This window comes from Monodon monoceros, unplaced genomic scaffold (genome assembly GCF_005190385.1).
Source record: "Monodon monoceros isolate NGI ecotype Baffin Bay Population unplaced genomic scaffold, NGI_Narwhal_1 Super_Scaffold_20, whole genome shotgun sequence".
In the NCBI taxonomy this organism is placed as follows: domain Eukaryota; kingdom Metazoa; phylum Chordata; class Mammalia; order Artiodactyla; family Monodontidae; genus Monodon; species Monodon monoceros.
The window spans coordinates 103,382,811-103,405,874 of record NW_021703777.1 but is presented as its reverse complement, the minus strand read 5'-3'; the positions used below and the strand labels follow the sequence as shown (position 1 = coordinate 103,405,874).

Genomic DNA, 23,064 nt, shown 5'->3' with positions numbered 1-23,064 from the left:
ATGCAAAAGAGAAGATTTTTTTTTTTTCGAGATGCATCCTTTTTAACTGATGGAAAAGAGCTTTACAGATCATAGTGAGTTTTATACCCATTGCCACTTGTGTGCTTTTTCTCATCTTTATCCTACTTTGTGCACCGGGGTCCTTCATGAGTTACCTTGTTGCTAGGGTGGGAAGAGAAAAATTACATTAACAGCTTGTACAGAAAAATGAAATAGTAATAGAGGTATTTGCTCAGCAAATATTTACTGAATGCCTACTAAGTGCTGGAAACTTTTCTGGATGCTGGGGATCCAGTAGAGAGCATAACAGAGCAAACAGCAACAAACAACAACAACAAAAATCTTCAAGAACTTTAGTCTATTGATAAGTGCTAAGGAAAACTCACACAGCATGAGAAGAGGAAATAAAATTTTGGTGGAGTGGAGGCCATTATTAAGTTATATACTTCTGATTTTATTGGACTGAAGCCATGGCTTGTTTTTCATTTGTTTATTTAAATAAACTTTATTTTGGAATAGTTTTAGATCTGGCAAGGTTGCAACAGTAGTACAGAATTCCAGTATATCTCTTACCACGTTTTCCCTAACGTTAACATCTTTCATTACCACTGTACATTTGTCAAAGCTAAGAAACCAACATTGGTACATACTATTAACTCAACTCCATGTTTTATTTGGGTGCCACTGGTTTTTCCACTAATGTCATTTTTCTGTCCCATGATCCAGTTCAGAGTACCACATTGCATTTAGTCATTATATTTCCTTAGTCTCCTCTAATCTGACAACTTCTCAGTCGTTCCTTGTTTTTTGTTTTCTAATGACCTTGAAATTTATGAACAGTATTGGTTAGGTATTTTGTAGAATGTCCCTCAGTTTGGGTGTGTCTGATGTCTTTCTCACGATGAGACTGGAGTTCTGGGTTTGGGGGAAGAGTATGACAGAAGTGAAGTACCCTTCTCATCATGGCGTATCAGGAGGTACATGCTATGAACATGACTGGTGATATTAACCTTGATCACTTGGTTAAGGGTACTCCTTGTCAAGTGTTCTCCACTGAAATGTTTTTCCCCTTCCATACTCTATTCTTTGGAAGTGAGCCACTAAGTCCAGTCCACAATTGGGGGGACAGGGTAAGCTTTACTTCTTGGAGGGGAGGACATCTACATATATTGTTTAGAATTTTTCTGAAAGTAAGATTTGTCTCTTACCCCTCATTTATTTATTTATACAATCATTTATTTGTATTACTATGGACTCACGTATATTTATTGTATACTTTGGGTTATGATTCAATACAGGCATACCTTATTTTATTGCACTTTGTTGTACTTCGAAGATATTGTGTTATTTACAAATAGTTTTGTGGCAACACTGTGTTGTACAAGTCTGTTGGTGCCAATTCCCAGTGGCATTTGCTCATTCGGTGTCTCTGTGTCACATTTTCATAGTTCTTACAATATTTGTTATGGTGATATGTGATCAATGATCTTTGGTTTTACCAGTACGACTCACTGAAGGCTCAGATGATGGTTGGTGATTTTTTAGCAATAAAGTATTTTTTAATTAAGGTATATATATTGTTTTTTAAGATATAATATTGTTGCACACTTAGAAGACTACAGTGTAATGTAAACATAACTTTTATATGCACTGTGAAACCAAAAATTTGTGTGACTTGCCTCATTGTGATATTCACTTTATTACAGTGGTCTGAAACCAAGCCCACAGTATCTCCAAGGTTTGCCCATACCCATTATTTATTTTGTCACTCAACTTGTTCCAGCTTTGGCCTTTGGGAACTCTTTCAGGCTGGCTCCATTTCCCTTTGACATACATCCAGCCTTTTGTTTTGAGCACTTGGTTGGTTTCTGGTAGTGCAGGATATTCCAGGCTCATCTTGTATATTGTTTGCCCCAGCCTTAGAATCAGCCCATTCTTCAAGAAGCCCTAGTTCTTTTCATTGGAGAATGGTATTTAGAAGCCAAGATTTGGGTGCTAGGTATACTCATTGCTACTGGAGTGTCAGCCAGTCCTCATTTTATTTATTAAGATATTTTTAAAGTCTGAATTTGAAAATTATACCAAAGAAGTAGCAGGCCAGAAGTAGAACATACCCTGACTTAAGAAATTGCAAAGTGAAAATTTTTTATGGCTGTATTAAGCCCAGCTTTTGGAAACATGCATTCCAACAAAAGTATGCATTGGCTTATTATATTTTATTTAAATAATATATACTTTTAAAGGTATTTTATATATACATTTCAGTATGCAATGAGGATAAAATATTTTCTGTTATTGAAATTTTTGTTTTAAGCTTACCTTAATATTAGCATCCTTATCACTTTGAGTGGAACAAATGATTCGTTTCTTTTTACTTGGTAGGACCTTTAATCCTTTGTTCATGTGAATTGTAGGTGGAAATTAGGAATTCTATTGCTAGGTTTCTCGGGAAAATTGACATCAGTTTTAGTCCATTTCACTTATTAATCAGTCTCTTTTCGAAAGTAAGATTTTTCATATTTGGGGTTTTAGTCTAATTTAGACATATTTTTCTTTGGATGTTTAAGCCACAGGAATAAGTAAATGGTTTCAGCAACCCAAATATGGTTGATTTGTTGTGTACAGCAGTCCCACTTGTCTGTGGTTTTGCTTTTCACAGTTTCAGTTACCCTTGGTCATATGTGGTCTGAAAATATTAAATGGAAAATTCCAGAAGTAAATATTTCATAAGTTTTAAATTGTGTGCCACACTATTCTGAGTAGTGTGATGAAATCTGGTGCTGTCCTGTTTTGTCCTGCCTCGTCCCTGTCCTGGGCATGAGTCATACCTTTGTCCAGCCTTAGTAGATATCTCGGTTGTCAGACCCACTGACCAGGCATCACAGAGCTTGTGTTCAGGTAATCCTTATTTTCCTTAATAATGGCTCCAAAGCGCAAGAGTAGTGATGCAGGCAATTCGGATATTCTCTTACTGTGCCTAATTTATAAATTAAACTTTATCATAGGTATGTGTGTATAGGAAAAAAAAAAACATATGTAGGGTTACTATCCACAGCTTCAGGCATCCATTGGGGTCTTGGAATGTATCCCCTGAAGATAAGGGGGGACTACTGTTTTTCTCTTTGGTCATCAGATTGGAACAAGTTTTAAAAGTTGAATTAAACTTTAAATTTGGAGTTAAAGTTAATTTTGAAAAAAAACATTAAAAACTTGTTTAAAATTTAAAAGTGGGTAAGAGTATAATTGCTCTAAAGAACAAGATAGTCCATTGCTTTAATTCTGTGTTTTTGTTTATTTTCCTTTGCAGAGAATGTAGCTGGTCACTACATTTCCCCCTTTCATGATATTCCTCTGAAGGCGGACTCTGAAGAGGTATTGTTTTAACTTGTTTGGGGCATGAAAATATGTACTTCTCGTATCACCATAAAATACTTTTTGGAAGCATCTTGAAAGCAAAGAATGTGGTCGGAAGCTGAGAAGGGCAACAGAGTTATCATAACAGGATTATAAGCCTCCTTCGTGAATTAGAATTTGGATAAGAATAGGATTCTTCCAGGAGGACTTGGGGAGAAAGAGATGTTAGTAGTCGATAAAGCTTAGAATTTTGTCAGAAATAAAGATTTAAGGTATAGAATTTAAGAGATTAGCGAGAGGCTTATTTTAAGTAGTAGTAACAATAGTAGTAGAAGTAATAACATTTGTGAATTATTTTGTTTGCTAGCCACCATGTGAACATATGCCATTTTATTTAATCCTTATGAGTTGCTATTATCATCTCTAAGGACACCGGAGCCGAAGGCATGTTATTGACTTGTCTAAGGTCACGCAGCTGGTAAGTGCCAGAACCAGGTTTTGAACTAGCATTTCTGACCACAGAGTTCATGCTCTTTAACTACTCTACGAGACAGATGCTAGAAAGATAAAGTTGGGAAGATCGTAGTCTTTGAATAGTTATTCTTTTAGAACCTAAAATTACTTGACAGATGTGAGGGTGGAAGGGATGTAAGTCAGGTCAGAGGGAGATCTGCTGCTGAAGGTGGAACTAAGAGGGGCTCGGAATATTGGAGCCTTCCGAGGACTCTCCTGAGTAGCTGGCGAGATGGCATAATTGGCAGTGGATGTTAGTAGTCACCATGACGTTGGAAGTTCTTTTCTTCAAAGCTGAGTAGTTACAATAATTGGCTGACTTCATCTGTTAAGTAAGTAACCGGGACTATGTTCCTGGTTGAGATTCTGTGGGGCTAGTTAGCGGGGTGGGGTTTTCTAGAACTGTGGGGAGATCAGTGTGAGGGCAGAGGCCAGTGAAGAAGTGGGAAGCTGCTTCAGATGCAAGGCTGGTTTGATCAGGGGCTGAATGTCAGGCATCATCCAAAGGTTCTGGAACTCTGGAGTAGGACTTATGCTGCCTTGCAGCCCTTCACAGGGCTGGACTGTCCATAACAGTGGCAGCGGGGAGAATAATAGCAAAGATTTATTGAGTGTTTGTAGTGCTTAGGCAAGCACTGTGCCCAGAGCTTGACTTGCATTATTTCAAAATGTGCCGGGCTACTATTATCATCCTTATTTTGTTAATGAGGTTAAGTACCTTGCTCATGGTCACAAATCTAGTTTGCTGTGGAGGTGAGATTTGAACTTAGGTGCTCTAACTCCACAGACTGTATCTTTTTTTTTTTTTTTTTAAACATTTCTTCAGGCTTTATTTTAAATGGTAGCAGGTTTGAGGTCAAGAAGACAATAGGTGATGGTGACTTGATATAGTAAAAAAAAAAAAGCAAAAGGAAAGGTATTTTATTCTAAACTATTATTTACAAACACATTTAAAACCATAGTCATTTCCTATAATGTCTGTAGAATTTTCTATAAATAATTTTCCCAGAAAGAGAGAGGAAAAGGATGCTCGGCAACAGGGGTACCCTTTTCTACAAAGCCTGTATCTTAACTGCTCTTGTGTAATTCTTCTAGCTCATTACTTCCGAGGAGTATTCAGCTACAGGACAAGGAGTCATGTAATCTGGAGAGAGAAAGAAACCAATGAGAGGGCAGAAAGAACTCCACAGTACTGTGTGTGTGTGTGAATGTGTGTATGTGTATGTGTGTGTGTCCATGTGTTTTGTTGTGGCCAGTGAGCTATCCAACCTAGATATCTCACGTCTCCCAAAAATTCTCTTTGATTTTGGCCAAAAGTGCGTGCATTCATCTATTTATTTATTCATAGACTTATTCATTCAGTAAACAGTTATTGCACGCTTATTAGGAGCCTGCCAGTATTCCAAGCACTAGAGTTGCAGTGGTAAATAAAGTGAATATAGTTCCCACTCAGCCGGAGGAGACTAACAACCTGAAAATAAACAAGTCAATCCGATAATGTTGTGTGCTCGAAAACTAGAATAGGGTAAGGAGGGTAGGAGTGACTGGAGGGTGCTGCTTCAGGTGTACTGTGACAAAATCTCTATGCCTGATCACAGTAACAATGACAATAATAATATTTGGAGGAATCATGTAGTAGGTAGGGGTGGAGGTGGAACAAAGAGTGGGCTTTAAACATCCCAGGGGGCGTAATATTCTGCCTAAGGAGGATGGGTTTTGGGGAACATGAGATTTGGGCTTATGAAAAATTGAGGATAGGGCAGGACAAAGTATAACAGGCTATACTGGTGAATTCTGGGCCTTTTGGAGACTGGTACAGACAGTGGTTATGTAAATAGGTTTCCCTGGTTCCCAGTCCTAATGGGTGGAATGGTTGCACCTTATACTTTGGGTGGTGGTATTTTAGGAACAGGAATAATGTTTCCGGGCCGGCTTGGAATAATTGTTTTTCTGTTAGTTTTTGTTTCCTCCACTAGTTGTTTTGGTGTGTAAAAGTTACATATAATGTGTGAGCATTTGAGAATGGCATAATTTTTCTTCTCAACCCACCATACACTCTTAATTTAAAAGTGCTTGATGGAGGCATAGTAATCACACCTTGGTGGAAATCACAGGCAGGAGGTGCAGCCAAGTACTTTCATGGCTTGTTAGTCATACTCCCTGAAGTTTCATTTCAATAATGAAATGACTGTTTTAAGCATAGTCACTGGAAACTGCCAGTCTTTCCTTAAAGACTGAACAGAGCCTTTGCTTGTTTTATAAAAACTAGGAAAATATACTTGAAAGAGATGTAGCTTTTCTGATAATTTGTTTTGTGAAACACTTTCATGCTCATGCACTGGGGATGCAAATGCTGAGAGAAAAATGAAGTGGGCATTTGGTGGATTCTCTGTTGAATCAGGTTCCTGGAAGCCTCTGTAGTGGAGTGTTTATTCAATAGGCATATTTTCATTGCTCTGCAGTCAATGCAGCTGTATTCTTTCATGAAATATCACAGTCATAAATACTTTCTTTTTTAAATTGAAGTATAGTTGATTTACAGTGATTCAGGTGTACAGCAAAGTGATTCAGTTTTATATGTATACACACACACACACACAAACACACAATATATATATATTCTTTTTCAGATTCTGTTCCATTATAGGTTATTACAAGATATTGAATATAGTTCCCTGTGCTATAGAGTAGGTCCTTGTTGTTTATCTATTTTATGTATAGTAGTGTGTATCTGTTAATCCCAAATTCCCAATTCATCCCTCCTCCTCTTTCCCTTTTGGTAACCATAAGTTTGTTTTCTATCACTGTGAGTCTACTTCTGTTTTGTAAATAAGTTCTTTTGTATCACTTTTTTAGATGCCACATGTAAGTGATACCATATGGTATTTGTCTCTCTCTGTCTGTCTTCACTTAGTATCATGATCTCTAGTTCCATCCATGTTGCTGCAAATGGTATTATTTCATTCTTTTTTATGGCTGAGTAACATTCCATTATATGTATATACCACATCTTCTTTATCCATTCATCTGTTGATGAACATTTAGGTTGCTTCCATGTCTTGGCTATTGTAAATAGTGCCGCTGTGAACATTGGGGTGCATGTATCTTTTCGAATTAGAGTTTTTGTCTTTTCCGTATATATGCCCAGGAATAGGATTGCTGGATCATATGGTAGCTCTATTTTTAGTTTTTTAAGGCACCTCCATACTGTCCTCCATATTGGCTGTATCAATTTACATTCCCACCAACAGTGTAGGAGGGTTACCATTTTTCCACACTCTCTCTAGCATTTATTATTTGTAGGCTTTATGATGATGGCCATTCTGACCAGTGTGAGGTGGTACCTCATTGTATTTTTGAATTGAATTTCTCTGATAACCATCTTTTCTTTTATAGGAAAATGGCATTCCTACAAAGAGAGCACGAAATGATGAATATGAGGTATATCTAAAGGTTTTTATTTGTGTGTCTCACTTACATTGTCTTTTAAAGACCTTGATGATAGTTTGCATTTGTAAAATGATTCTGAATTATTCTCCCTTGCAAAACTTTTGTGTGCATTCTGATGTTTTTCTGCTTCTAGTAACTCTTTAAGGCAGCTAGGGACAATATTACCATTTTACTTTTTTTCCCTTGTGGTAAAATATACATAACATAACACTTAGCATTTTATTTATTGTACACTTTTTAAGTATACTTTAAGTGACATTAAGTACTTTAGCATGTTGTGCAACCATCACCACCATCCATATCCAGAACTTTTTCATCTTCCCAGACTGAAACTCTGTACCCATTACGCAAAAGCTCTCCATTCCCGCTTCCATGCAGCTCCTAACCACTATTCTACTTTCTGTTTATGAATCTGACTATTCTAGGATCCAGGAACAACTCTTTTTGGGGGTAGAGAAGAAAAAAAAAAAGTTATACCAACTATATGCTAAAATAAATACATTCTAAATCAATCTTTCAAGTATGTGACTGTCAAACTTTTAATATTTCTTGGCTTAGGATCAGAACATTTGACATATTTCTTGACTTAGGATCATCCCGTTTCTTGCTGTTGACACCTTTTTATCTTCCTGTTTCCAGGCAGCTTTTCCTGCCACTTCCTTAGCCTTCTTTTCCCTTTCCAACCTTACTGCTATCTAGTCTCTCATCTGGCTGAAACTTATGACCCCAGCCTTTGAATCCACTTCCAAACATAGCTGTGGGGCTGTTTAATTCCTGTCGCCTTTGCCTGCCCTCCATCTTCTATTTTCCTAAACTGGCATTTGTCAAAATGGTCCTAAGCCATCTGCATTGGAACTGCTTAGGGCCCTTGTTAAAATTTCTGATTCCTGGTGCATTCCATATCTACTAAATGAGAATCTCTGCTTGCTGGGGACTGGCTAGTCTACATGTTTAACAAGTGTTCCAGGGCATCCTATATACCTGAAGTTTGAGAACCATTGCTCTAGATGTTGGTTGAATAGACATTCAGGGGCTCAAGTCTTTATAGGTTCCTAGAGACTTCAGATGTTAAACTGGAAACAGTTGTGTCAGTGGGAGAAATGTATTCTGAGTACACACAGCCAACTTAACATTTAATTCTTAGTTACATAGTTTGTGTGTCAGAGACTACCTGATTTGAGGGTTTTTTTGTATTTTGTTTTTTTAAATTCTCTCCTATTTCCCCCACCCCCTAGCCCTGGCAACCACTTTTCTACTCTCTTTATATGAATTCGGCTTTAAAAAATTTTTAAGATCCCACATATAAGTGATGCCATGCAGTATTTGTCTTTCTCCTTCTGGCTTATTTCAGTGAGCATAATACCTTCCAGGTTCATCCATCCTGTCACAAAGGGTGAGATTTCCTTCTCATGGTTGAATAATATTCCCTTGTATGTATACAACATCTTTATTCATTCATTTGTTGACAGGCACTTAGGTTGTTTCCGTGTCTTGACTATTGTGAATAACGCTGTAATGGGCACAGGAGCATAAATAGCTACTCAGCATCCTGTTTTCATGTTGTTTTGGGTATACATCCCAAAGTGGGATTTCTGGGTTATATGGTAGTTCTATTTTCAATTTTTTGAGGAAGCTCCATACTGTTTTCCATTGAGGCTGCACCAATTTACCTTCCCGCCAACAGTGCACAAGGGTTCCCTTTTCTCCACATCCTTGCCAATACTTGTTATTTCTTGTCTTTTTGATGATAGTCATTCTAACAGGCAATGAGCATCTATCTCATAGTGGTTTTGATTTGCATTTCCCTGATGGTTAGTGATGTTGGCCATCTGTATGTCTTCTTTGGAAAAGTGTCTATTCAAGACCTGTGCCCATTTTTTAATCGGATTGGTTTTTTGCTGTTGAGTTACATGATTTCTTTATGTATTTTGTATATTAGCCCCTTAACAGATTTATGACTTATTTTCTTCCATTCCATTGGTTGCCTTTTCATTTTGTTGATGGTTTTCTTTGCTGTGCAGGATTTTTGGTTTAATGTATTCCCATTTATTTATTTTTGCTTTTGTTACCTTTGCTTTTAGTGTCAAATCCAAAGTTTATTTGATATTTTAAGAGAAAGAGGATAGAAGGGTGATTTCCTCTCATTTTTTTCCCCAAGTATATAAAATCTACTGACTGCTTTTTCATCTTTTTTTTTTCCCCTGCAATAAAAATAGAAGGGAATAATAAAAAGAAAAGAACTGAAGGAGGAAGTAAATGCCCCTGACCCATACTCAACTTCCTGAATTTGAAATGTGTCCCCTTGTATCTTTGTGATTTTCTAATAAATTGCAGCAGGCCATTTTTGGTTTGTAATTTACACTAATCCTAGGATAACCAGACTAACATTGGCTTTAAAAAATTACAGGTCGTATGCATTTTAGCCAGAGAGAAGAAGAACAGGCTGGAAATACACTCCTAGTGATCAGAAACAAATGATGAGGGAGAGTGTAGTTTGCAGGCTTAAAATTCAAACCTGATCCATTGTTCTTTTGGTGTAATTCAAGTCTCTGTGAGTGCTTTTGGTAGGTGTCCTTGTGTAAAAGGACTGTCACTAGCTTTGTCTTCTCTGTCACCTCTGAGTATTCATCTGCATGCATTTGTTCTCTTATAGCCAGACTTTCAGGGATGAATAAGTTATGTGAACATCTGTCATTTCCTTAGGTTTTTCTTTTTAACAGCTACTTCAGACGTATTTAAACAGGTGCTGGGGTACCTCATGAAAGAGCATAGAAAATGAAACATAACAGCAGGCCTGTGTATAAGGTTGCTAAGATAGGTATGAGACATACTTCTAAGGAGCAATTGTTGAGAATTCATTCTCAGCTTTGTTCCTTATCTCGTTACGAGTATGCAGTTTTGTCACTGGTAAACTTTAGTCTTATCTAGAAGAACTTAAAAACCATCATTATTTTTGTGGCTTGATTTATATTTAATTGTATAAATGGCATTCTTTGAATTAATAGCATTCATGTTTCACTAAGAAAGCCCCAGATATTGTTTACCAGTGCTTTAAACCAGAGGTTCTCAACTCTGGCTGCATATGAAAATTGCTTGGAATGCTTTTAAAAATAAGCAGTGCCCTGGCTCCACCTGAGAACCATTGAATTCAAATATGTAGGAGATGGGGCTCTAAAAATCTTTTTCTTTTTTTTTACTTGGTTACAGCTCTCCAGGTGATTTTGCTGTGTGACACAGTTGAGAATAAGTATATTTAACCGCTGCTTCTCAAATGATCTGTGGTGAAGGACAGTTTTTTTGTTTATTTCTAATCTGTTGTGAACTGATACTTTAAAAAAATACAATCAAAATGAATTATTAGAAAAGTGTAATTCAAGTGCCAAATTTTTATTATTAGGTTCAACAGTCATAAAAAGTACTCTGTCAGATTGTTATAAATGTTTCTAAATGAACCAGTAACAGATTACAGATTAGCCCTGGTCCATGACCACACTTGGAGTAGGACTGTTTTAAACCATTGCTTTGATAAGTTGTTGGTTACTGATATCAGAATGGCATACAAGTCAACTTTACCTGTAAGACTTTCTCTTTGTGAGGCCGTTACTGTAGGAAATTATTTTTACCCATCACTGATGTAGAGTCTCCTTTGTTTTAAGTACTCTGCAAAGTTCAGAAATGCTAAAAAGAAGCAGTGGTCCTTTTATAACTTTAGGGAACCAGAGATCACTAGATATGCAAGCTAAGCTTTAAAACTCTTTGTAAGCTTTATAACTACCTATACCAATAGCCTTAATTTTGTATTATATCATAATAACTTGGATTTAAATATTGTTTTATAATTTTAAAAATACTTCATAATTGTCTGTATTTTCATTTAAAATATGTAATTCATCTTCACAACAACCTTGTGTGGGGTGAGGAAGGAGGTTATCACACTTACGTTGTAGACTGGAAAAGTGACACGTTCAGCTCTCACTCCTATTTTAGCTGGAAAATAAAAATTGAAACAAGTTTCCTGGCTCCATTTTGGCTCTTTCACTACCCTGCAAAGGTATTTCCAGAAATGTAGCAACTCCTAACACTGTACAGTAGTGGGCAAGTGACACGATCAGGTTTAAATTCTGTTTGTTTTAAACAACTTCTATAATTTTTTAGAAGGAATTTGAGGCATAGGCAGACATATGATGCAGACGCTTGACATTTTTTGTGGGAAAAAGACTAAAGCATTCTCATGCAGGAGATAAGTGAAAAGATAAAGGAAGGCAAAATTTAAAATTTTTTTTCTTTGTTGTTTTTTTAAATTGCAGAATTTGTTTAATATGGTTGTAGAAGTACCTCGGTGGACAAATGCTAAAATGGAGGTATGGATATATCCTATTAATATCAAATGGAAATGATAATAATGATATAAAAACTTGGTTTCAAGTTGTTTGCCATAATATTTTGAAATTGGGATGGTTGACAAACTTCTTTATAATTAAAGCAGTGGAAAACATTCTTGTGAACTTATTTTGAATCTAATTTCAAAAAGGAAAATATTATTCAAAGCTGAATTTACACTTTAAAGAAAATGTTTTCCATTTTTGCCTCCCTAGTTTGTTATACACGTATTTATTTAATTTTCCTTGACTCCTCTGTCTTTGAAAATGACAAATATTTTCAAGATTTTCTTAAATAGATTCTGAGATGTATTTTGTTCATAGACACAACTGAAACATATTATTTGGGGCTGATGATAATTTTGGTTTCTAAGGACTTAATTTTCCTTTAGATTTTATTTTAGTCTACTAGGAATGAAAGCATTTTGCTGGCCAACTTGGTTTCTGAGCACTTTCTAAGAGCATCTGCTGTTCCCCTGGTTAGCTTTTTTTTTTTTTTTTTTTAAGTTTTTCCATGAGACATGAACCTATCAAGAACTTCCCTCTTGCTTTTCAGAATTTTATGATTTCATCTTCAGTTAGGTAAGATCCCTTATAGTTCCGAATGAAATTTAATTTATGGTACTTAGTTTGTTTAGTTATTTAAGCCTTCTCCTACAACTTTGGGTGTGATGGCAAGTATTATTTCAAGTGTTTAAGGATTGTTATGTCAGTATATATTTCTGAGATTTTATATTTGGAGGATTGTCAGTAACTTCACCAAGTCCTGGTAGTATTTTGTTGTTGTTGTTAATATTTTAATAGGAAAAAGTAAAGATATTAGATTCTTCTTTTGTTCTTGCTTTAAATACAATGTTTTATCATTCTGGCTACTCTCTACCTCACTTGGGTATAGGATCAAGATTCTGTGAGATTCTGCCTAATTTAAGCAGTGTTTATTCATTCAAACATGGCTTCAGTTATTTTTTATTTACTTTATAGGATAGTTTTTTTTTTTCTTTTTGCATGGCAATTTGGATATGTTTGATTGAAAGGTAACTTTGAAATGGAGTCACTTGGTGAAAATCTTTAAGTTAACTTTATTATAAGATTGATGGTAGAAAGTCCGAGATTAGTAACAAAGAGGAAGTTGATTAATCCTTATCCTCTTGCCGTTTCAATAAGCTTTCTTATTTGTGTTAGAAATAATGAGTTCATAAGTAATAGAGTGCCTAAAAATATAGCCTGATGTTTCTTTTCCAGACAGTTTTTTTTAATACAGAACAGTAAATTAGAAACAAGAACTGGCTTAATTTATTTTAAAGTGTCTTTGATCAGTAAGTTGGATTATGAATACTTAGTCTGATAATGGCAGATTTAAAAAATACTATTTGAATATAGGATTAATCGTTTCTTATTCCCCACCCCTCTTTTTTCCATGACCTGCTTAGATTGCCACGGAGGAGCCATTGAATCCCATTAAACAAGATGTAAAGGATGGCAAGCTTCGCTACGTTGCAAATATCTTTCCTCACAAGGGTTATATATGGAATTACGGTGCCCTCCCTCAGGTAACATTTTTGTTATAATGGTAAAACTTCTCTGTCTTCTGAAAAAATTGCCTTGTAAATCCTGTGAAATACTTGAATTTAAATTGGTTCTGAGGACATGTCAGTGTGAGAGATTTGTGAATATAAATTTTTTTAATGTGGAGTTTTGTTGTATCAGTAAATTTTTTTTTCAGAGTATATATATGTCTGTACTCAAGTTCTTAGAGTTAGGTATATAGAACAATCACATTTGGCATTTTGAATGTTATTTCTTTTTCTGGGCTTGGCTATTAAGAGTCGTGAAAAATGTTTTATCTCCTTTATCTGCAGTCATTTCTTTGGATATGACAAGTTTTGCTTTTATGTACATTCATATATGACAGCATGAATTTTGTTTTTTAAATTTTAACAGATGAACCTTTTAAATTGTTACCTCTTTCAGAACTCATTGTGAATTGAATAAAGCAACTTAATTATATACTATTATGAATTTATAATTTTTAAGTGGGAAGCAATGGAAACAATGACTAAGTAATGGTAAAGCAGCATTCCTATTAGAGAGTAGCACTATTTGCTTTTCTTCCTTTCTTCTCCCTTTTTGTTTTCTTCTCATGTTTCCTCACTCCTGGGAAGTGGTAACTCCTTCCAGATAATTTAGTGAGTAAAACTCAGAATATGCAGATTCAGAAGTCTAGGTTTGGGGACATAGAGAAGCATCTGCCTTTACGTTTATAAAAGCCATTAGGGCATCTGTCTATCTGAATATTTAATTTTGATTATTTAAATTTTATTTATTAATTTTAATATTTTGCATGAAATTCCAAGATGCTTTTTGGAAATTATCTGAGAAAAGGAGGTCTTGCTTTATCCAACTCAGAAAAACAGCTGCCCATGTAGAATAAACATTCACAGGAAAAGAAAAAAGAAAAATGTTTTCTAAAGAGTCAGGCTGTCTTTGATGCAGTTAGACCACCCAAGTAGATACATTCTTGGTTAAAACAGGCATTTCTAACATGGTGTGCTAAGAATGAGGATGTCTGTTGAAACCAAGAAGGCAGGTTTTCTGACTCCCCAGGTGCCTAAGTAGAGACCCTGTTTGACCTAGCAGTGAAAGAGCAAGAATATTTTTGCTAAGCTTGGGGCATAGGTCTGTACGAGAAGACAGATGAGGGGAAGGCCAAAGAAGCCGTTGAATTAGAGAAAGACAAAAACAGAGCCATAAAAAGTATGTATTTGTTTATTTCATTAAACATTTATTAAGGATTTATGTGCTAGGCTGTGTATTAGGTGTTGGGGAAACAAAGAAAAATGAGAGATACGTATAAGGTCAAGGCAGCATAATAAGTGACTAAGAATGTTGATTTTGGAGCCAGCTTGCCACTTCCTAGTAATGTGACCTTGGGCAAGTTCCTTTGTCTTTCGGTACCGCACCCTCTTTATATGTAAAATAGAGATGATAAAGTACCTACTGCACATGGTCCTGTTGAGGTTAAATGAGTTATTGCACGTTTATGTTAGAATAGCGCCTAATAGATAGTGATCCCATTATGATTACTGTTGGTACTTTTATTATTATATGGTCTTTATATAGACTTTTGGGGGTGGGGTGATCATCAACTAAACCAGTGGTTACAGTGGAGCATAATAGATGCTACTAACTCATCTTTTGTAGTTTATCTATTTAAAGTCCTGACAAACTTTTGTGCTCCTCTGCATGTGTTTGAATGTGCAAGATGCTCTTGCTGCTATTATATTGGTCTGTTAGGTGCAGTGGTTCTTACATTAGAGCAGAGTTCGGCTGCAACTGGCTCTGCCCCCTGCCTTCACCACTGCCTACCGAAATTTCATACTCCACCTAGTATCCAAAATACCGTTTTGCCCATAAGAGAACCTTTTAATGGTCTCCTGTTGCTAAAAGGATAAAATTAAAAAGTTCCTAATATGGCTCCCCAACCCTTCATGATGTGACCCTGCTTCTCCAGCCTCGTTTTGCAGCCTTTGTCTTTCCTCACTTCCATCCCACCACAGCAGCTTCTTCAGTGTTTCGAGTGTCCCTTGGCGTTTCCACACCAGCCCTTCCTTCACAGAGCTGTTTATTCATTCTATATACATTTTTTGAGTATCTAACGTTTGCCAGGCCATGTTCTAAGTACTAGAGGTAAAGCAGTGATAAAAGGGACAAAAATTCTTCTGGGACTTGTATTCTGGGCAGAGAGACAGACAAAAAAAAAAGTAAAAATGTACAGTACATCAGATAGTGGTAAGCGTGTTAGAGAAAACTAAATCAGGGAATGGGGCTGGGGTGTGTTGGGATTGTTGCGGTTTACACAGGGAGAAGGCCTCAGTGAGGTGGTATTATCTGGGGGGAGACCTGAAGAAAATGGGAAGGTGGTTGTCTTAGTAAAGACCTGAGGAAGTGAGGGCCATCCAGGGCCGTCTAGGGGAATTCATCAAGAAACAAGTATAAAGGTCCTGAGGTAGAAGGAGGCTTCTAGTGCCTGAGTAACAGAAAGGAGGCCAGTGTGGCTAGAATGGAAGTGAGGAAGAAGAAATCGACCTGTATTCTCTCTGCTGTTTTCAACCAGAGATCTTTACTATCTTTTTACACCCAAACTGACGTTGTAGCGTGTGTGTGTATGTGTGTGTGAGTCTTCAGCAGAAGAATGTACTATAGACTGCGTAGAGGTGAAACACCAAACAAAAATAGCTACATAGATGCATGTTTATAAAAAGTTGAAATTAGGCCAGTTGTTGATGGGCAAGGTACCGTACCCAGTATCTCTTTGGTTCAGGTTGATGTTAAGACAGAGTGAGCCTGTTAAAATGCAAGCCAGGCCCCGGTTCCATTTATGTTTTTGGTCTCGTGTCTAGCTTCTCTTCCTGCTCTCTCACCTCCACACTGGCCTTCTCACGACTGCTCTACGCTCCAGGCACACTCCTGCCTCAGGCCATCACACTTACTGTGTCCTCCAGCCCGGGACACTCTCTCCCAGTGGTCACATGTCCTGCCTTCTTAAATGTTCGCTGGTCAGTTACCTCCTTCACGGTGTCTGCCCAGAACATCCTTTACAGCTTTAACCCATGTACTCCCATTCCTCCTTCCATACTTGTTTTTTTTTTCCCTTTTCCATTACACCTACCAACTTCTGACATGCTACATAATTTAGTTATTTATTATGTTTATTTTTAATATCTTTTAGCTAGAATGCAGTCTCCATAAGGGCAGGGATTCTGTCTGTTTTGTTCACTGATGTCTTCCAACTGCCCAGCTTAGTGTCTGGCACCAAGTAGGTGATCAGTAAATATTTGGGGATGAATGAATCCATGAATGCACGGTGTATGTTGCACTTGCTCCGTAGGCATGTGTGGGTAATTGGATTTTGCTGTTCTCTTACGATTTGTCTTGTAACAGCAGGAAGTTTGTCCACAGCGGTTACCAAGCCAACCACGCTTGGAAGAACATTTAAGCAGCAGAATACTGTTTAAGTAGCAGCCTCTCCATTTAGCTTGTAATCCGTCTGTGTGCCCTCATTTCAGACCTTCATCTGCCTAGACTGTTTAACCCTAATAACTTCCCTTGCAACAGCAATAATGCCTTCCTCAGAGTTTGAGTTTGGACTGGGCAAGAATCATCTTTGTCTTCCCCCCGATTGTGCATATTTCCCACATATTATTCAAGTGTAATAACTTTCTGTGTAAATATTTAGAGGACCTGTCTGAATAATGTTAAAGGACTAGAATCACTAACTTCAAGATTTCTTCAGTCTTAATGTAATATCATTGTATTTATTACTTTGAACTTCATTATAAATTTGGTTCAGTGACCCCAAGTTTCATTTAGTACCGCTTTATAACCTGGGACCAGTGACTAAATGTCTCTAGGCCTATTTGTTCATCTGTATCATCCTGCCACCTACCCCACAAGGTTATTGTGGATATTGAATGAGATGATCAAAGCAAGTTTAGCCCCGTAGTGAGTGTTCAATAGTATTATCTCAATGATGACACTGTTGCCACTGATTGATATCAGCGGCTAATAGTAAATAGCTTTTGCTCCAAATTGAAGCTGGTGAACTTCAGGTAGCGGTTGAGTAGATCTTATTTCCTTTGACTTGATGATAGGAATTCTGATTGATCAGGAAGTAGTTCTCAAGAAGCATCTGTATACCCAGCTCTGTACCATTCAGTGATTTTTTTGAAGAGACTGAAGTACAAGATCATGGTGATTACAGATGTATTGGTTAATATTTATAAGATTGTAAGGTAATGATCTCAAAACCTTCATGAGGGTAAGTTTTGTTTTAGGCTAGATCAATAATCTATGTATTCTGATTTTTTTTCATAGCTTTATAGCCATCCTTTATATGAGTTTAGCATTATTTGTATTCCTCTTGATAGGTTTTTCAACTCTTTTTAAAGCTTTTCGTGGGTCCCTGCTAAAATTTTTCTATATACTTAACATATATACGTATATACTACTAAGTATATGCCTATGAGTCAGATTGCTAAGTTCTGAGTTACATACCTATTTACTTTACTAGGTATTCACAAATTGTTTGCAAAAGAAGTTGTAATAATATATACTCCTACCAGTAGTAGTAGGGTTCCAGGTTTCTTACATCATTACCAGTATTTAGCATTATCAGATTTTTAAGTTTTTGAAATAGCATCTCATTTTGGTTTTAATTTGTATTTCTCTGATCAGACTGGGTATCTTTTCATATATTTGTAAGTCATTCACGTTTCCTCTTTGAATTACCTGTTCCTGTCTTTGACCCATTTTGTATTGCATTGCTCTTTTTCTTATTTAACTGTAGAAGTTATTTCTAAATTCTGGATCTAATCTTTTGTCACTTTTGTGAAACAAATATTAAGATTTGGAATTTCCTCTTCTGGATATTTCTTTTCTAGCCTGACTGTGCTTTTCTAGTTGTTTCTCTGCCTAGTTAGATACTTAAAGCTACACTCAAGGGCATAAAGTTTTAAATTTGTCAAGATTTCCTCTCCTAGTGATTGTTTGAAATTATACTGTTTTTTCAAGTTAAGTTAGAAGTCATTTAGTATGACTCTCTTTTTGTAGTAAAAAACTGAGCCCTGAAGGTATAGAGTGTTAAAGGCAGGACTAGAGATAGAAAGAACTCGTATGGCCTTTTTTTCTGGTGAGGGAAATCATGAACCACTCACTCGCCCTAAAATTGACAGCATTGTTATAGCTTAAGAATTTTGCCTGTATGTACTTATTTTCTCAAGAGAAGGAACTAAATTGATAGGTAATGTTGAAAGTGGAGTTTCTGAAGGGAATGTAGACCAATGAACCAATCAACAAACAGAAACACTCACAAAAACCAAATGGAATACCACTTATATGAAGACAGTTTTTGTGTCAGCACCAGAAAGGACTTTTGTAAATATTAAATCCGACCAAAATGGGCTAAGTTATCTCATGAATTTGTGAGCTTCCTGTTCACTGGTAGTATTTCTGTAGATTATGAATGACCACTAACAACCATAGAATTCAGGGCTGGGATGTATCTAGCAATTGTCTTATTTAAGCCATTCTTTTTATAGGTGAGGAAACTGAGGTCTGGATGTTTTGGCCAAGGTAGTTTGTGGCTAAAGTAGGACTAGAATCTAGGTATCTTCCTTCAGGCCGGAGTGACTTCTAGCTTATCACATTTGTTCCCTTCTGAGAGTGGGAGTGAGGTTAAGGAAGGTTCAAGAAAGGATTCCTGCATTAGGAAGGAAGAACCTCTCAGATATTTTCTGATTCTGCCTCTGGGTTTTCTAATTCCACTTATACTTCACTTCCATCTTGGCTTCTCCAGCACATTAAGATTAATTTTGTAGCATTTGTGACAAATGCTACACCATTTATCAGCATGGTGTTCTTCAGGGTGTTGACTGTGTCCTGTTGGTTTCTGTTCCTAACTCCTGGTCAAGAGTAGGTAATCAATAAATATTAACTCAGTGGATGCCTAGTAATAGAAAACAAGAAGCAGTAAGGTCAACCGTAGGAGAATATACTTAGGAGATTCTGAGAGTAAGAGAACTTAAAAGAAGAGAAACATGAATAAGGTTATATCTGAAAGTAATTGCCATTCAATTACCAAATATTTGTTATCAAAATCTGGGCATCATAACATAATTTTTAATAGCATGTGTTCTAATCTCATTGCCACCATTTAGAATCTGAGCTTGGCAAGTTTAAACTCTGTGCTGCAGTTTACTTATCTGTACAATGGGGTTAATAGTGGTACATTCTTCATGGGATACATGTATGTATATGTGTGTGTATATCACTGGGAAGGTATCTCTCACCTATAACCAATATGTAAGGTTAACAGTTATTTTTATTATCCTTATATTTTATTAGTAATGCTAGTATTGGGGGTAGTGAAATGTTAGTCGTGGTTTACTGATTTTGCTTTCTGGTAAGGATGGGTCAGTTTATTCCTGAATATGCTATAATTATGATCAGAAGGGAAATACTAGAGTTTATCTAGGGTTTAGCTGTAAATAGGGTTCATTTTAAATTATCTGTATAAAATTAGAGGAGCCAATCTTGGATAATCTGAAATTCTAGGTAACATTCTTGAGATGACACAGTCTCTGCACATCTTATAAATCTGAGAGAAATAATTTCAGGGAACTTCTACAGTTCCATTTAGAATCAGCTAATTATGGAGCTTTTGGGGAAGGATAGTGCCTAAGGGATATTGAAGCTTGATAACAAATTTCCGTTACGCTGTTCATTTATAAAAATACTCAATGTATATAGTTTATAGCCAACAGGGTATAATCTTTTCAGTAAACTAAAGAGTTGACACCTTTTCATGGTTTTGTCAAATTTTCGAGATTTGATGACAAAGGTCGAGGATGTTTAAAATGGAATGAAATGGGACAAAAATGGGTTTTTCTTTCGTAGATACTTGTTCTTTGGTTTATGAAGGGAAAACTGGGTTTGTTCTAGTAGAAGTTACTTAAGAGTATAGGAAGTTTATTTTCAAACCTGGAAAGCCAGACCCAATGCTGTTCCATGTCAAAGGAAGCAGTGAGTAGTGGAAGCAGCAGTCCAGACAGTTAGTGGAAACAAGGGCACAGACAACGGGAACATCTGAACTGAAGCTCTAAATAAAAGTGAGCATGATTTTAGACACTGACTAAACTTGGAAGAAGAGTGTATTTGTAAATACCACCCACTTTCAGATGTGATTATACAGATAAATGAAAGACAGAAGGGAGGAAACAGTATGAATCTGTTTTAATTATTATGATGCTTAGGGATGTACTGGCATGTTGGCATTGAGCCTATTTAATTTCTGAGAATTTTCCCCTCGGATTATGGCTATCTGTAAAACTTCATGGACATGTGGAAAGATTAAGATACGTTATAGAGAGTATTAACCCATATTCCACCCCCGCCCTTCTGTTTTTTAGACTTGGGAAGATCCCCATCGAAAAGATAAGAGCACAGACTGCTGTGGAGATAATGATCCTATTGATGTTTGTGAAATAGGCTCAAAGGTTTGTTGCATAGACTGTTATTCTAACATATGTTCAACTTTATTCATGCCATAAAATTTCAGTTCTCTTTGGAAGGCACCGATTCTTCAACTCTTCAAAGTTCTAGCCTATTCATCCCTCTGATATCAGTTCTTTTTGTATCTTTACTTCCTTCTCTTAAACTAGGGGTTGGTAAACTACAGCTGGTGGCCGGTCAAATCCAGCTCGCCACCTGTTTTTATAAATGACACAGCTCCAGCCGTTCATTTACATATGGTCTACGGCTGCTTTTGCACCACAGCAGCAGTTGAGGAATGTAGCAGAGACTGTACAGTCTGCGATGTCTAAATATTTGCTATCTGACCTTTTTACAGAATAAGTTTGCTGAGTCCTGTCTTCATTGTCCTTGCCCATTATCCAGACAGGAAGTTCAACACTGATGAAAGCCAGCTGGTACTCTTTTTTTTTGTGCCTGTTTCCAGGGTGCAGGGTCCCACTGGGGACAAACAAAACCTGAGCTTTCATAGGTTACTGCTACCCATAGAATACTGTGTGTCTTTGCTCACATTCTTCCTTTCTCCTATTTTCTACTGCATTTATTGCCAATATTTATTGTTCTCTGCAGACATTAAACTCCTTGTACTTTGTTCTCACTCCCAGCAGAACATGCCTTTAATTTTGTGGAGCTCATAGAAACCAGCATGTAGGAATCCCCTAACTTTCCCCATTAGAGTACCAGATACCTGTGCCTGCAGACACTCCTTCTTCCCTTCCTTCTGTTACTCTGAGACCAGGGCTTCCCCCTGTGCTCTAGATCATGTCCCTTCTTGCCTCTTGAGTGACACTATTTTCTTAGCTCTTCTCTGTCCTGTATTTACAATTTCTCTTTCTTTATTGGCTTCCTCCCATATGCCTCCTTTCTTTTTCCTTTTCATAGGAAGACTTGTAAAAAGAGTCAACACTGACCTCTATCTCCTCCTTCCCACTTAATCTTCAACCTATTTCAAAATTGTTTCCATCCCCCCATTATTTCAGTGAAACTGCTCTTACTAAGGTTACTGGTAACTTTCTTTTAGCCAAATCCAACTGGCCTGTTTCACAGGTTTTGTCTAACTTGAATTTACCTTAGTGTTTTATACCTTTAACCTCATCTTCCTTCTTCAAACAGTCTCTTTGCTTGGCTTTGATTATATCATAATATCTTGGATATCCTCTAATTCTCATTCCTCCTGGGTTTCTTTTGCAAGCTCCTTTCTTCTGCCTGCTCCTTGAGCATTGCTTCGCTTGAGGGTTGTGCCCTGGTTCACCTCTTCTTCACTTCGTGTCGCGACTCCCTTGGTGATCCAGTCCCAAGCATTCGTGGTTTTGCTCTCAAATTAATGTCCAGCTCAGACCTACGTTCTCAACTACTACACCTACACTTGAGTGTCTCCCAGGTGCCTCAAACTCATTGTGTCCGAAACTGAATTCATTGTTTCCTCCTGTCCACATGAAGGACGTCTCTCCTCCTTCCCTCCTCACCTCCAGGTTCTTGAGCCAGAAACTGACAGGACATCCTTGATCGTCCTTTGCTTCTCTTTATCCTATTAGTCATGAAATACTGATTCTATTGTTCTAAATGGCCTTTAAATCTCTTTCTTTCCATTATCACTGCAGCCAGCTTTGTCTAGTCCTCAATTATATTGCACTTGAATTATTTCTACTACTGACCAGTTTCCTTGCCGAGTCTTATTTTCCCTCCCGATTCCAGATTCTTTTCCGGCTCTACTCTTTTTGAGTCCCTGTCCCCTCCTTTTCTGACTTCCTCTCCTGCCACTGTTCGTCTGCAGCTGTACCGAACTTCCAATTCCTATAATGTATCTGCCGTCACTCATGTACAGGCCTTCACACAAGCTGTTCCCTTTATGTAGAATGGAATATTCTCTTCCTTCACTTTATTTGACTTTCCCCTTCTTTTCACTTTACCTCCCCCTGCTCATCCTTTGGATCTCAGCTGTAATATCACTTCCTCTCAGAAGTCTCCCTTTGCCCTCTGTACACTAACATACTTGCTCTCTGGTCTGTGCTTCCTCAGTACCAATAGTGCTGTGTTTTTGGTCTAATTGTCTCCTCCGAGATGGCAGTGAGCTCTGTGAGGATGGGACTCACCGTTACAGTGTGTAACTCAGTGCCTGGCACAGGGCGTATGCTTAATGTAAGACGTTCCAAATGCAGTAATTACTTGAGTCATATTCTTCTAGCTGAGGTTAAATCGGTTTTCTCTGGAAACTCATATTAGCACTTTTAGGCTTCCAGAATGTTATTCAGTGAATAGTGTCCTCTGATTCTTTGTCACT

The 23,064-nt window shown here is 37.1% G+C and overlaps 1 protein-coding gene across 1 annotated transcript in view; it reads left to right on the top strand.

Moving 5' to 3' along the window:
* Positions 1-23,064, top strand: part of PPA2 (pyrophosphatase (inorganic) 2) — an 83,224-nt gene that overhangs the window by 11,874 nt on the left and 48,286 nt on the right. Inside the window, exons 2-6 of the mRNA XM_029235165.1 lie at positions 3,308-3,372; positions 7,264-7,308; positions 11,625-11,678; positions 13,127-13,246; positions 20,663-20,749. Coding sequence (XP_029090998.1) covers positions 3,308-3,372; positions 7,264-7,308; positions 11,625-11,678; positions 13,127-13,246; positions 20,663-20,749 — 371 coding nt within the window. The remainder of the gene's footprint in view (positions 1-3,307; positions 3,373-7,263; positions 7,309-11,624; positions 11,679-13,126; positions 13,247-20,662; positions 20,750-23,064) is intronic.